Source organism: Netta rufina (assembly GCF_964035555.1).
Source record: "Netta rufina genome assembly, chromosome: 1".
NCBI lineage: Eukaryota > Metazoa > Chordata > Aves > Anseriformes > Anatidae > Netta > Netta rufina.
In genome coordinates, this window is record NC_140123.1 from 9,224,227 (window position 1) to 9,239,150 (window position 14,924).

General features: G+C 38.4%; 1 protein-coding gene across 3 annotated transcripts in view; it reads right to left on the bottom strand.

Moving 5' to 3' along the window:
• Positions 1–4,883: 4,883 nt before the first annotated feature.
• Positions 4,884–14,924, bottom strand: part of GRM5 (glutamate metabotropic receptor 5) — a gene marked incomplete at both ends in the record, with an annotated part of 269,036 nt that continues 258,995 nt past the window's right edge. For all 3 annotated transcript variants that reach the window (XM_084292099.1, XM_084292098.1, XM_084292097.1), the window contains one exon: positions 4,884–5,706. In XM_084292099.1, the coding sequence (XP_084148225.1) occupies positions 4,884–5,706 (823 nt within the window). The remainder of the gene's footprint in view (positions 5,707–14,924) is intronic.

A 14,924-nucleotide genomic window follows, 5' to 3' on the forward strand; every position in this document is an offset into this window, starting at 1 on the left:
TCATCTCTGACAATGGCAGGGTCTCAGTTTTGGTCTCTCACCTTCTGCCTGAGTGCTGTAATCTCAAGACTATTAAACAGCAGCATGACCACATTCACAACCTTAAAACAAAGGAAGATTTCTTCTTTATAGGGATTATAATCCTGTTGACATATGTTCTGTAAACTCTGTATAATTACTCGTGGGATATACAGAAATCTAAATTCAGGTACCACTATTTTCTAGATCCCTAATGGATTTTCCATTGAGTTAGATTCAAAGACCTTTAGATGTGTCAAGATGAGGGCAGTTCTGACAATATACAGAGATGCAATGCTAGATGCCTGAGTGAGGTGGCAGCTGATCAGGGGTTTTAAAATTGAGTCTTGAAGGTAGGTATTAAATTTCACTGAAATCCTAACTTTAGGCACCAAAGTCCTGTCAGCCCAGTCCTGGTCAGCCCAGTAATTGGACCCAATATTTTCAATATGCTGTCTGTCCCTTTCATGTTTCTTTCCTCTCACTTCATAAATGAATTATTAAGCGAAACAGCAAAGCTGCTCTCTTTCCTCTGCAGAATTTACACCCACAGCTTTGTTTTTCTGGTTTTGTCCTCTCTAAAGAAAACATTCCCAAGTGAACTCTACTATCACCCAGAGTCTGAATCATAGATTGTCCCTCCCATTTAGTCTTTTTGGAGATTAGACATTCTCCCAGCTTTGATCACAATGCTTTCCTTTTGCAAATCCAGCAACTGAATAAACTTCCAAGCAAGCTAACTTTTTATTATTATTATTATTATTATTATTAATTATTATTATTATTATTATTATTATTACCAGTTAATTTTTAATTAACATTTAACTTTTAATTCATTTTTGTAGCTGGAAATCAAAGGAAAAAAAACATATCACTTTGTGATCAATCAGACTTCCACGATGCATCAGCAAGTGCTTTGCGGACTATGATCTAAGAATCTCTGGTCTAAGATATGTCTATGAGTCTAGGGATCAAATGTTCAGATAGAAGTACAAGGAAGGACATCTCCAAAGTTAATGCAATTATTCTTCAGAGCCAATTGAAAAATATAGATCTTCTTTAGTATTGCTAATATTTCTTCCCGACTGGCCTGCTAGACTGATTCACATATATTTCAGAATTATAACTTCCAAAGATGGTTACACCTTCAATCTTCAGGGTTGGCATCAAGCACAAAAGAAACAAATGATTTTCTGAGGTTCCTGTGGTCAAGAATGACAAAATTTCAACTTCTTTAATTCCCTTTCTGGCAGCAGCACTAAAATGGAAGGCAATTTCAAGCCATTCATCTGGTACTTACACATTCTTTCATTCTTTAGTTACACTGGAAAGTGTTCATGATTGTAACCTTTACTTTAATACTTTAATGGATGAAAAACCTTAAACGAGAGTGGCATACAAACATCATAATGAAATCATATTGTCTGTCACTCATAATTTTCTTCTTTCTTGTATGAAACCCACCGGTTTCTTTCATAGGAGTTTTCAGTCTTGCAATCATGTTCAATACATGATTGTTATCTTCTTCCTCCACAAATTTTTCCCCCTTTGGCGAAATCTAAACATTTTTAAAGTAAAGTTGTCACATTCCAGTGTGTAAAATTAAAATTCATTCTGACTTCTTTATAAGAAGAAGCTAATGCTGACCTAACAGTCATTAAGTATAGACTGATAACAGAGGTACTATTACAGCAGGGTCCGTCCTGGGTTCCTTGTGCAATTAAAATTTCTGCTCTGGCTGATAAATATACAAAAGATACAGAACTCTTTCCAAAAATGAGAGTAAGCAAGTGTTTGAAATTTGGTAGTGTAACACTAGGGTTCTAGCCTCTGAAAATACGCACTCAGACATTAGATTGTTTTGTATGTGTGCATATATATACATATGCACACATACATGCATAAATATATCTTCTTGGCATTACAGACAAAAGTTGTCAAGAATCTCTGAGCAATAGCTATGGCCAGGATTGTGCAGAATTGCAATTTGTTAGCATAAGAGGTATATTTATGCTGTGTCATGGTTTGACAGCTTCTATTTCTCATTCCTTTTTACTAGTTTTATTTTAGTTTTTATTTTTATTTTTTACATCTCTCTGTATAATCCTTATTTCCACTGTTCATTATTTCACAGTGCAGTGAAACCCACTTATTTCCATTTAGCAGGATAAGTGTCTACCAACAAAGGAGAACACTTCAGAAATTAGGATCTTTAAGGTTAGGTAAAGTTCAGGCTGAAGAAGGATGTAGTAAGGACATTAGTGAACAGCTTAAAGTATAAGAGAATGTGTACAATTAGAATCCCTTTGAAATTCACATTAATTATCTCATCACAGTCCACATATATATAAAAAAATATATATATAGCACTGATGGGAAACATACATTATCATATGAATCTGCCATGAACAACATTTAAGTGGTCTAGACTCCCTATATGAGAATGTTTGGCTGATTGGGCATGCCCTTTCCTTGAATGTGAGTTGTAACCTATGAAACTGCTTTCTCCTAAAGATGTGGGCAGCTAGCAAATGGTGAGACATGCTAGTACTCTGAACCAGGAGGGCAAAAGCAAGCTCTGGTTTGGAAACTACACAGCTGCACAGAACTGATTCTGTGTTAATCACTTGTGCAAGGAAAAGAGAATAAGGTAAGGAACAAGGACCTACAATCATAACTTGTATCTACCTGACTTCCAGAATAGAGCTGGGTTGTGACCTGCTGGTTCATGCTATAGGCAAAGCTAGAAAGTGACTGTACCTGGCAAAATAAACATGCTCATACACTAGATATTGGATAACACTGCCTTGTGCAGGATGTACAGAATCCTTAAGGTATGTCTTTGAGCTGTTAGCCTGGATTCATTCATCTAGTCCTTTTTTTAATGTTGTTGAGAAGTAAATTGGAATGCAACACATAATGGTGAAACTAACTTTAAAAGGAACAGAAAATGTTTGTTGCTAAAGTATGTGAATGTGCTTTTTTATCTTTTTTTTTTTTTTTGGTATCAAATATTTCAAATATTTGTGGTGTTTTTTGTTTTTTGTTTTTTGTTTTTTTTTTTGACTTTGGGGAGAGAAAATGTGTATGAATTTTGATTTATATTTTTGAAGAAATAAGTTCTAAATATTTTGAAAAGAAACAAAGAAGCCTTATTTAAAGGCTTCCTTCCATGAAACTGTCTTCTGTATAAGGCTGTATCAACTCAACTATGAACTGGAGAACATTACTCACCACTTCCTACTATCCTTAATTAAAATAAAACTCATAAAAGTTTGGCACCTGAGAACAGTTGTGTCATGGAGTAATGTCATGAAGCCAATACAGTGTGCGTTTAGGGCCTGACTTACCAGTTCTGCTTAACTACACGTAACAAAAATTATTTAGCTTCTATTCAAACTTTAAATCCCTTTCCTGCCTTTATCAAAAAAGTGTCATGACAGTATGAAGTGCACTAAACTGTACTACCTTCATATAGGAAAAAATAGGACTCTGTTCATTCATACCTCATTAGGTCTTTTCTTCTTTAACCTTTACTCTGTATTGCTTTGAGTGTCTTTTTTTTTTTTTAATATTTTTTATTTTATTTTTGTCACAGTTCATAGCTGCAAGGCATCAGCAGCTAAATAAAGTTAAAATTGTTGCTTATTAAAGAGTAGCTAAACCACCTCTAAGCAGATTTTGACACAGGCTTTTTCTCTGCATATAAATTATGATTATGACAACATTTCCACTGGCAGTTAACATTCATCATAATCCATATTGGTCTCTTAGAATTCTGTCATTCAAAAGATGGAGAAAATCCTTAGAGTGTTTACCTGTTCCTTACAAGCAAAGACTATGGGAGCCCGAATAAGTGTTTTAACTGGCAATGTTAGCACAAGAACGTCTGTAAAAATGTATTAATTTCAGTAGGGAGTGCAGCTATAATATAGCTTGGTAATGCTGCTAGAAAGAGAATATTCACCACAACAACTTGCCCTGATAAGGGAATTACAAAACAGTACTCCAGAAAATATTTTTTGCTACTTCGTTATTAGTTGGCAACATGGTGAAATAGTCAGGAAATCTTCCTTGGGTTCTGTTGCTGTGAAGGTGAATCCAATGTTAACAAATTGATTTTTTTCAATACTGATAGAAGAGAATTTCATAAACAAACGTGTAGTTGAGAAGTCACTTGTAAAGCCCTCCATATTGCAGTCACTCACTGCAAAGCTTCATCTTAGTGTTATCCACATATAACGTATCACAAACACAATATGCTTCAGCAAAATGCTTGGTAGTTATTGAACATACATTACTGCTTTTTGAGATCTTCATAGAAAAAAAAAAAAAAAAAAAGAAAGAAGGAAAGAATGATAGGTTGGTCCCAGATTTGAGTCTTTGAGTCTATTAGAAAATGTACATTCAATGTTTGGTCTTCTATTCTTGATAAAAGATCAAGGTTCACTTCTGGGTAAGGAATCAGAGTAAACAAACAAACCTTTGTACAGTTGTTTACAATCTAATTTCCCCCCTTTCCCATATATATTGTACACACAGTTCATTGTAATACTAAAGCAAAGCACTTGGTATGTAACTGATTTAACAGACTCCTTATAAGCCCTCAAAAATAGATTCAGTGTTTCTGAAAAGCCCATGTTTTTTTAAGGCCACGATAATCTGCCAAGAGTCATTTTGTCTTTAAAACAGCATCATTAATCTGATGTTTCCACTTATCAAGTAACTCCATTTCTTCCTCTCTGTTTCTCAGAAGATGACCCAACGCCTCTCACTCTGAGTAAACACTGGAGATCTTGAAGGCTTGACTTGTCCCTCATTACTTGCTTGTAGTCATTGAGATCCAACATTTTCTTGAACTACATTCACAGCGAAGAAGAACTTTGAGTATAATCTCTGATGAGGAGGGTGTCATACTTTGGGGAGGATGGGATACAGAGAGCTGATTCGGAAACTGGAGAGCTGGGAGATGCACTTCCAGAATCAATGGAGTCTCTAAAAGGAGAAGGAGGAGTTAAAGCTACCAACTCCTCAAGGTCTTGCTTTGCTGATGGGGTCTCTGAGGTGCCTTCTTTGACGCTGCCATTTGAAGGTTTCCTGGCTGACTGCGAAGCGCCGTTGACTTCAATGGAAGGAAGTGGCTGGATCTCTGCAAACGTGGTCATCGTTGTAGGGAGCTGGATTTCCCGTGGAATCAGGTATGAAGAGCAGAGAGGAGTGGCCACCATTGTCCCTGGAGTGGCTGTTGAAAGCATCATAGAGTTCAGCTCACTGATATTCGCTGTAAAACGAGTAACCACACTACTGATCTGCTCCATGAGGGAGCCTTGAGAGGAGCTACTTCGCTGAGGAGGCTCTGACTGGAAAGTAGGGACATCATCTTCTGTTCGGCTAACAGAAGCAGTTCTGTGGCTCACGGTGCTGACAGGTGAGGGAGTCTGTGGTCTGTACTGAGCTGGGTATTGCTCTTCTGCTTCTGAAACATCATAAAGTGTTTTGGCACTGGACTCAGGAAATGTAGCACTGCTACTGTGTCGGCTACTATCTGTGCTTTTTGAGAAAGGCTTGATCACTGCAGTTTGATTGGGGTTCTCTTTTTTGTTGATGTGGATTGATAGCCTCTGCCAAAGGTGTGCTCCTCTGCTGCTTTTCTCATTCTGGGCCCAGGAAACTGATTTCCCATTAGAGCTGTAAACAGAAATGGGATATGGTAACTTGCATCAAAGTTAAAAGTATAATCAATGTACCTATACCATGGATATGTGTTATCCCAGAGTTCACGTTTATTATAAAGCTGACTGTAATTTCATCTCTCCATATCCATATCTATAAAATACCTATCTAAATCTAGATCTATATTTATATCTACCTACATCTACATCTATCTATATCTAAATTATATCTATATCATGTATATCATCTATATCTATATGCATATATACCTATCTATATCTATATTTAATCTATCTATATATAATATATATCTATATCACCTATATCTATATCTATCTATGTCTACGTACTGTGATATATTTAAATCTATTATTTATACCTATATATCCTGGAAAAAATAACAGAGTGGGCCAGCTTATTGCACAGGCCACTTGTGCATCAAGCTACTCTGTGCTAGCTCATGGCCACTGCTGACCCCTCTGATGCTACCCCTGGGGCATGGTTGGTGCCTGTCCTGGTGGAAGGAGCAGCTTGGTGGTTTTTCTTCTGTTGGATTGGTGTTGTGAAGGGCGACTGTGGGACTGAGGGCTGCATGGAAGAGTGAGGAAAAGGTAAATGCTTGAAGGGAATAAGCAGGAGACTTGGATTGGCTTGGCTGCAGGGAACAGTTAAGTACACTAGCCAGGGAGCATTCAGTAGTAAGCAGCTTGGTGTAGGGTGCTGACCATGGCTTGTGGTATGGGGCAAGGGTTATAGATTTGGATATGGAGAAGTGTAGTCTGTTATGGCTGGAAGCAAATCTGTTTACAAGACTGGAATTACTGGACTGATACTCAGAAAGTGGCTATACTGGTTGTGTGTGGAGAAACGTTTCTGGTGGCTGACCTCTTCTTGGTAAAAATACTTGGTAGGTTAGCCACCACTAGTTTAAAGAAGCTAATTTTTTAATTGCAGGTCAGCTCAGAGAATGTCTTTCAAGAACGAAATGATGGACTATCAAGGTATATGCGTAGTTTCTCATGGTGGCCTGAATTTGGAGACAACAATAAACATTTTACTGTACACTCCTCCAAAATGAGTCCTGTTAGAGTCACTTCTCTGCAGATCCCATCATGATCTGGTTTTCATCAAAGTTGCTTATTTTTCTGGTCTTCCTGCTTAAGGCAACATCTCATGGAGCAAAGCCAGCTATGGTGCATATAAAAACACACTATGTAATAATTCCTTTCCTTTTACTTCATCCTTAGACCAAAGAGCTATTGCTTATGCATACATTGACCTATAGATTTTGGGATTAAGAAAGACCATTAACAATATCTCAGCTGAAACAGACAATGACTCTGAAATGATGTCAACAGGGAAAACATAGTCTCCACATACAGATAAATGTGATCTATATATATGATGCAATAGAACTTTAAACAATTCACTTTGGTTTCTAGAACATTTGCAACAACCATTTAGGATTTTTGGAAATATGAGCAAATTGGAGACCCTGTTGAAGTGTCACAAATTTGTTGTTCGTTTATTTGCTTTTTTAGCCTGAAATAGATATACTCAGACATGATAGCCTGCAGTGAAACAGTTTGCAAGACACAGTTTACTAAACACAAATGACTTTATACCAGCTTTCATGTGGAGGCATTATCAGTATAATAACTCTTCTAGGCATCTAAGAAAAAGGTTGTGTGCTGACAGTAAACAAAATCCTCTTGTAGGTTCACATCCACGACTGCATTATATGGAATTACTATGGGTCATGTAACACAACATACGCCAACAGCTTTCCCCTTCAAAAACAGCATGACAAAGTCCAGCAGACAAACACAATGTAAAACAGGGGATATTTTAAGACAGGCTAGACTGGGAGACAATCTGTATGAGTATATAAGGGCTCACCATTTTATTGCAGTCCTCACTAGGCTGTTCTCCAGAACTTGTAAATGACTATTATGCACCTACCTCCAAAATGCCAGATTGAACATCTGATGGCTTGCAGCTTGCTCTAATGATACACCCTTTGCTGTACCTCAATCAGAACAAGCAGAAAAAGCAAAATCTAACCTGTAGCACTAATCGCTTCAACTCTTTGCATCTCTGTCGATATGATTCTGAGCTGAACAGGAGCTTGTGCTAATGTCCTTCAGAGAGAAACCATCGCCTCTTGAGGATTGTGTGATTCTCTCATTAGCACAGATACCCAGCAGGTGCACAGAGCCATTGTTTCTTCATGGCTTCTTGGTCATGCTGAGTCCTGAGCTCAGTGATAGTTCAGTGCTAGCAGCAGGACTCAAATTTAGATACTTTGGGAGGGAAAATCTTGACACTATTTCTGTTATGATGATGATAATGGGACTTCCCCCCAACTTGTGCCAAATTTGAGCTGGACCAGGAGATTGTGTCACCCAGCACTCTTAATCTTGATCTAACAATATGACAGAGCCTAGTTCCAGTCCTGGGTGTCCTACCTGAGGTCTCTTAACTCCTGATGAGCACAGAGCTCAGAGGAGTTTGTGACAGATCTGCCTGCCACAGGGACAATATAAATTCTATTAACATGGAGAATTTGCCAATACAGATAGAAACACTTACCCAAAGAAAGCTGTGCTTTGTCTGTACACCACTTACCACAAGCACAATACTCTAGCACAACTCCATGATTGACATTGGCTCAGTAAGGAAGTTCAAACCCTATGGATATAAGCATGTAACTAAACACTAAAAGCACGTAGACATTTTCAGTTGAATGAAGATCAGATTGCAAGAGGCTGCGAAGGTACCATATTACTCCCTCCCTGGTCAGGAGACATTTATTAAGGAGGACATGTGATATGAGGCTGAGGAGCCTGAGGAAAGAAAAATGATGAAATCTGGGGATGCATCCAGCTAGCAGTTAAATATTCAGTGGAACAGCTGTTACCGACCCCCTAAATCCCAGTTTGATTTTAGGTCAGTCTTGACTGATGCACTCACTTAAAGGCTTTGTGCTGTGCCCAGGTATAATCATGCCATGTGTGTGGCCCTAATGGATACCCTGGGGCCCTAAAGGAGACCCAGAGGCTGTTTGGTATAAATTTCATTAAAATTTTTGTGGTTAAAAGTATAAATGTATCGTTCCATTTATCATGTTGCACCTACTTACTGCAAAATCAGCACCTGACCAAGATGTGCAATCACTTGTCATCTGTATGAAAGCAACATTTCATTTCAGGAGGTATGAGGCTGGGTTAGGGGTAAATTTTAGGGGTGGAATTTTAAGATCCTGCTCTAACTGTATACTGTTACTCTGTCAAGTTAACTGAAAACCACCACAATGCACACAACTTAGAGAAATAAAGATACAGCAAGGACATAGATTCCAATGTCTCCTAATGTAATATCACAACCAATTGTTTACATTTATTATGACCAACTGTTCCATATTCCTTTCAGTGACTGGAAATTTTAGGTCTGTTAATTGTTTAGAGTTTTCTTTCAAAGAGATTTTGGCTCTCTCAGTTGATAACAACAGAATTACACTTTTGTGCTCCCTAATAATTCTACTAAGTCCATCTGAATACAGGTTATGTTTCTTTATTCTGCTCTTCCCTTTCCACTGGCACAGTCCACTGACTGGAGCAGAGCAAAGTACAGGTCATGTCTGGAGATGAGCAAACTCCAATTAGTGACATAATTTCCAAACCAAAATGTTAGCAAGATATATATATACATATATATTAAAGTCTTTTGCATGGCACATTTTTTTTCACTGCTTTCACTACGGGTTAGTTGGTCTCAGTTTTATGTACAATAGGGATTTCCTCAGAACCAGTCACACTAATTATTTTTTCTGTCTCTTTACTAAAAGCTGCTTTGACTTTGATAGCTAGTTTTCTTCCCAGTCTTCTATACATAACACATGTACAAGAAATGAAAGTGGTATAAATGAGAGAGGTTTTGAAGTCTCTGATATTTCAGATATTTTCCCTATGGCTGCCTACTTCTTAACAGAATAAGAGTACCGTTTCTTATTTATATATTCCCTTACTTAAACTTTTTAGAATCATGTAAGTTTTGTCTTTAGGACTTTGCTCTGTAGTCATAAGGTGTATTAACTGCTGTTCATATACTTAGGTGGTAGGAAAAAAAATCCCTTCCATTACATATCTTTTTCTTTTCTTTTCTTTTCTTTTCTTTTCTTTTCTTTTCTTTTCTTTTCTTTTCTTTTCTTTTCTTTTCTTTTCTTTTCTTTTCTTTTCTTTTCTTTTCTTTTCTTTTCTTTTCTTTTCTTTTCTTTTCTTTTCTTTTCCTTTCACATCCAAAATAGATCACTTTTCCCCGGTTTTGGTTGATATAGCAGTTTTGTTTCAGATTTTTTGCTCTGTGTTATGATTCTCTATGAAACAGTGCATACCTCTGCCACCAGGGTTAGCTGATTAGCCAGCTGCCATTCAAGCAACTGTGATTTGTGAAGTCCTTCAAAATACAGAAGAAATGGAAATCAGGAAGTGGAACTGACAGTCACAGCAGCTGAAACCCCTTGTATTTTAGCAAGTGTGCCATTCTCATTAATCTCCTAAAGCTGCTAAAATTAATTCTGATAAAATGTGCCTAGTTACTAGCATTGGGACAGTTACTGAAACCATGTTTAACTTGAAAATAAGTCACTTATACTCTTGTTAATAAGTTTAAATGAAATAGTCAAATAAGTTTAAAATTATGGAATTTAGTATTTTCTTAGAAAGCTTAGAATGCATAGCTACATACTTAGTATTTATATTTAGAAGGGAGAACTGGTAGCAATGGACTTGATTCTATGACTTTATGATTCTATGACATAGAGAAGGTGGAGGTACCCAACGTGTTCCTTGCCTCAGTCTTCACTGACAGTCAGGTTTCTCATGTCTCTCATTTCCCTGAACCTCTAGGCAAGGGCTGGAGTAGCAAAGTCCCTCCCACTGTAAGTGAAGAGGAGGTTTGAGACCGTCTGATGAAGGTGAACAAGTACGAATCTATGTGGCCTGATGTCATGCAACCCAGGATCCTGAGGGAACTGGCTGATGAAGTTGCCAAACCTCTCTTCTTCATATTTGAAAAGTCCTTGGAATCAGGTGAAGTCCACAGTGACTGGAAGAAGGGAAACATTACTCCCATTTCATGAGGAGTAGAAAGGAGGGCCTGGGGAATGACAGACTAGTAATCCTCACCACTGTGCCTGGGAAGATCATGGAATAGATCCTCCTGGAAGCAGTGCCAAGGCACATGCAGGACAAGAAGGTGATCCAGCAGCCAACACGTCTTCAACAAGGGAAAATCATGCCTGACCAATCTAGTGGCCCTCTACAGTGGAGTGACTTCATCAATCAACAAGGGAAGACTGACTGATATTATCTACCTGGATTTCTGTAAGGCTTTTGACATGGCCCCACATGACTTCCTGATCTCCAGATTGGAGAGAGAGAGATTTGAAAGGTGAACCATTCAGTGGATAAAGAGTTGGCTTGAAGGTTGCACCCAGAGAGTGGTGGTCAATGGCTCTATGTCCAAGTGGAGGCTGGTGATGAGTGGTGTCCCTCAGAAGGCTGTCTTGGGACCAGTACTGTACCTTTATCAATGACTTAGTGGGATCAAGTTCACACTCATCAAGTTTGCAGATTACACCAAGCTGAGTGGTGTGGTTGATACAACAGAAGGAAGGAATACCATCCAAAGGGACCTGGACAAACTTGAGAAGTGGGCCCATGTAAACCTGATGAGGTTCAACAAGTCAAAGTGTAAGGTGCTGCAATCAAAGTGTAAGGTTGAGGCAATCCCAGCTGTGAGTACAGTCTAGAAGAACTCATTGAGAGCAGGACTTGGGGATTCTGGTAGATGAAAAGCTTGACATGAGTCAGCAGTGTGCGCTTGCAGCCCAGAAGGCCAACAGTATACTGGGCTGCATCAAAAGCAATGTGGCCAGCAGAGAGAATTAGGGGATTGTCCCCCTCTACTCTACCCTTGTGATGTCCTACTTGGAGTGCTGCATTCAGGTCTGGGGCCACCAGAACCAGAAGGATCTAGATATGTTAGAACAGGCCCAGAGGAGGGCCATGAAGTTAATTAGAGGGCTGGAACACCTCTCCTATGAAGAAAGGCTGAGAGAAGTGAGGCTGTTCAGCCTGAAGAAAAGAAGGCTCTGGGGTGACCTCATTGAAGCATTTCAATGTTTAAAGGAGGGTTATAAGAAGATGGTGAGCAAACTTTCTCTTGGGCAGACAATGACAGGACAAGGGAGAATGCTTTTAAATGAAAAGAAGGGAGATTTAGATTAGAGGTTAGGAGGAAATTCTTCTTGCAGAGGGTGGTGAGGCACTGGCATATGTGGTTGCACAAGCCGTGGTTGCCCCATCCCTGGAAGTGTTCAAGGCCAGGCTGGGTGGGGCTTTGAGCAACCTGGTCTGGTGGGAGATGTCCATGTCCATGGCAGGGGGTTGGAACTGGGTGGTCTTTAAGGCCCCTTCCAACCTGAGCCATTCTACTTTTCACCTGTGAAAACAGGAATACAAGGGGGATCAGTGGAGTTTAAAATAAAAAATTAAGAGAAGTTTTGTACTCTATCATGTAAAAATATTAGTATCTGATTCCAGATTTGAAATGATAGATCTGAAAAAAGAAGGTGGAAAAAAATAAAGGAGAACTTTATGATCAGTAAGGAACCTCTGTTGACATGAATACAATAAGAATTAAAATTATTTAATTTATAAGTCCAGGGGTGAAAGTTCATGTTTCAGAACATTCATTGGTCTATTTTATTTTATTTTTTTTTAGCTAAATTTAGTAGCTAAGTTAGTGGCTACTTTAGTGGCTAAAGTTGAGTGTTGCTTTCCAACTTGAAGCAACATCTTATTTTTAAGAAGGTGATGATGAGTTACTGCTCCAACACTGTGCAAGCCTGTTTATCAAGGACAGTCTTCTGTGCTTAAGGGAGCCTCGTCCCTCCTTGCTCCTGGCTTTTCCACAGAAGTAGCTGACAGTGGTAAGGAGGTATCACTCAATGATATAATTATTCTGCCTGAAAAGGATTTGTGTGATATCTGTATATTTAATTAAAAACTTCTGATGAGGTGATTGTATGTGCCTGCAACATGTGCAGGTATGGGCATATGAGTGTGTTGTTTCTCTAGTCTTGCCAGTCCACTTAGATCAACAGACATTTTGCTTGTAGTGACCCTTGTTCTTTATCCCTCAGAGCGTGCAAATGCCTTGTAACATGCCAACAACACTGAAATGAACTAAGTAGTTGAAGAGGAGTGCTCCTCTAACCTTATACAAAGAATTGTGTAGTTTCTCTTGTGACTGCATGACAACCTGGATAACTGGCTGAAAGGATACAGAACGGGAAGGTAGCTAAACTAGCTCAGTTCTACCACTATAATGGTTTATCTTGTTGCCCTTTCTCTTATTTTAAATAGCTGTCTGTTCTGTGGAGATAAATAACAATGAAACACAAAATAATGATACAGGGGAAAAGATAATTTTGTCCTGTACTAAGTACTAGAAGTAAATGTCTTTTGCAATCACGTTGTGAACAAACAAACAAAAAAGTGCTTTTCTGTTTACAAGGACAAGGACGTTTACTATTATTACTCCTTGAACAGTAATCAGACATTACCTCCTTTCCTCATGGAAGTCACAGCTGATATTTACAAGAATAACTATAATCTATGAGGATAAAAAAAAACTAAAAAGTGAGGGATAGCTGGCAGACAAAACTTTTGCAATTGACCTCCCAGCATAGCCACCAGTGACAGCAGTGCTAGCATCTGTTTCAGCAGCATGCCTGGTTGGAAAGGGAAACAAAGTGTCTGGTGTCTGAATGAAACATTTCTATTGTCATGACCTAAAAGGCAAAAATGATTTCAATACCAGATATAACTTTTTCCCTCTCTTACAGAGAATTCATCTCAATTGTTAATCAAGGCAGCTAGTGCTGGGTTTTACTTCTCATCTGAAAAATGTTACTTCAAGCATCTCTGAGCACATCTCTGCTACAATGGAGTGTCCTATCAACCAGATAGGGAGAGAAGAATGCCACTTCTTGAACTGTCAGTTCTGCTTCCTGATGCACGCAGCTTTAAGGTGTTTTCAACATTGCTTAGCTGACACGTTCTGTTATTAATTTCAGTGGACTTTATGATAATTTGCTAAAGGTATGAAACTGAAATGGGAAAAAATAGTAAACATCAGCTTAGCACTGACTGAAATTAGAAACACAACCAGTGCACAAGAAAAGCAAATTAAGGCAAAAAAAAAAAAAAAAAAAGGAAAAAATATAAAGGAAGGAAAAAAAAAAATAAAAGGATTTAACACTCCTAGTTTTATACCCAGAAAAAAGGAAACAAAGATTGATTGGAATTCCATCCTCTGCAAAGCACACACGACTGGGGGAACTTCCAGTGCCTGATAAATAACTACAGGCACATACACGTATGTATACTGGCAAAACAATTACTACACTGAATGAAGCAGTTTCTTATTTGTTGCATTTAATCAAACCAAAAATGCAAATATGACAATGTCTTGATGCTTGCTTTGTGAAAGCCTCATAAAACACCGCATTCCATAATTGATTTTATCTGATATATGTGAATGGTGCTTACTGGTGTTACAGATGTAGTAACTCTGTTAATCATGAATTGCTTTTCAAAGCATATCCATTTACTAAGTTATGTCACTTTTCATCTTGAGGGAAAAAAAAAAAAATGCTATTTGTAAGACATATTCAGGGATCATTAACCCCAATGTGAAAAATATCCACTAGGTTTGGAAAACAAAAATGATATTGCATGAGGGATTTGAGAACATGAGCTGAACAATCCTGTCCAGATGAAACTGCACAGACTTTTTTAGGCTAACTGGGAGTTGGTCAGTGTCATGGGACCTCTTCATTGCCATTACAATACAAGCAAGGAAAGATGACAGGATCTTTTCATTTTCCATATGTGGTCAGATGCCTGTATCTGTCTTTTTCCATGTGTACTTCATCACAGTGATGTTCAGCACTGGTCTGGTACTTACTGAGACAGAAGATCTGCACCTACTTTCCTTCCTGAAACATCTGTGTTCTCTCTGGGAGGTTCCTAGGCTACTCAGTGGCAACTTTACTGAGCTCACAAAATTTGACAGGACCACTGGCCAGGACACTATGGCTGGAGACAACATAACACAGCCATCAAATGCAATTGCACTCTCTGTTAAGCAGCACATATTCTTAA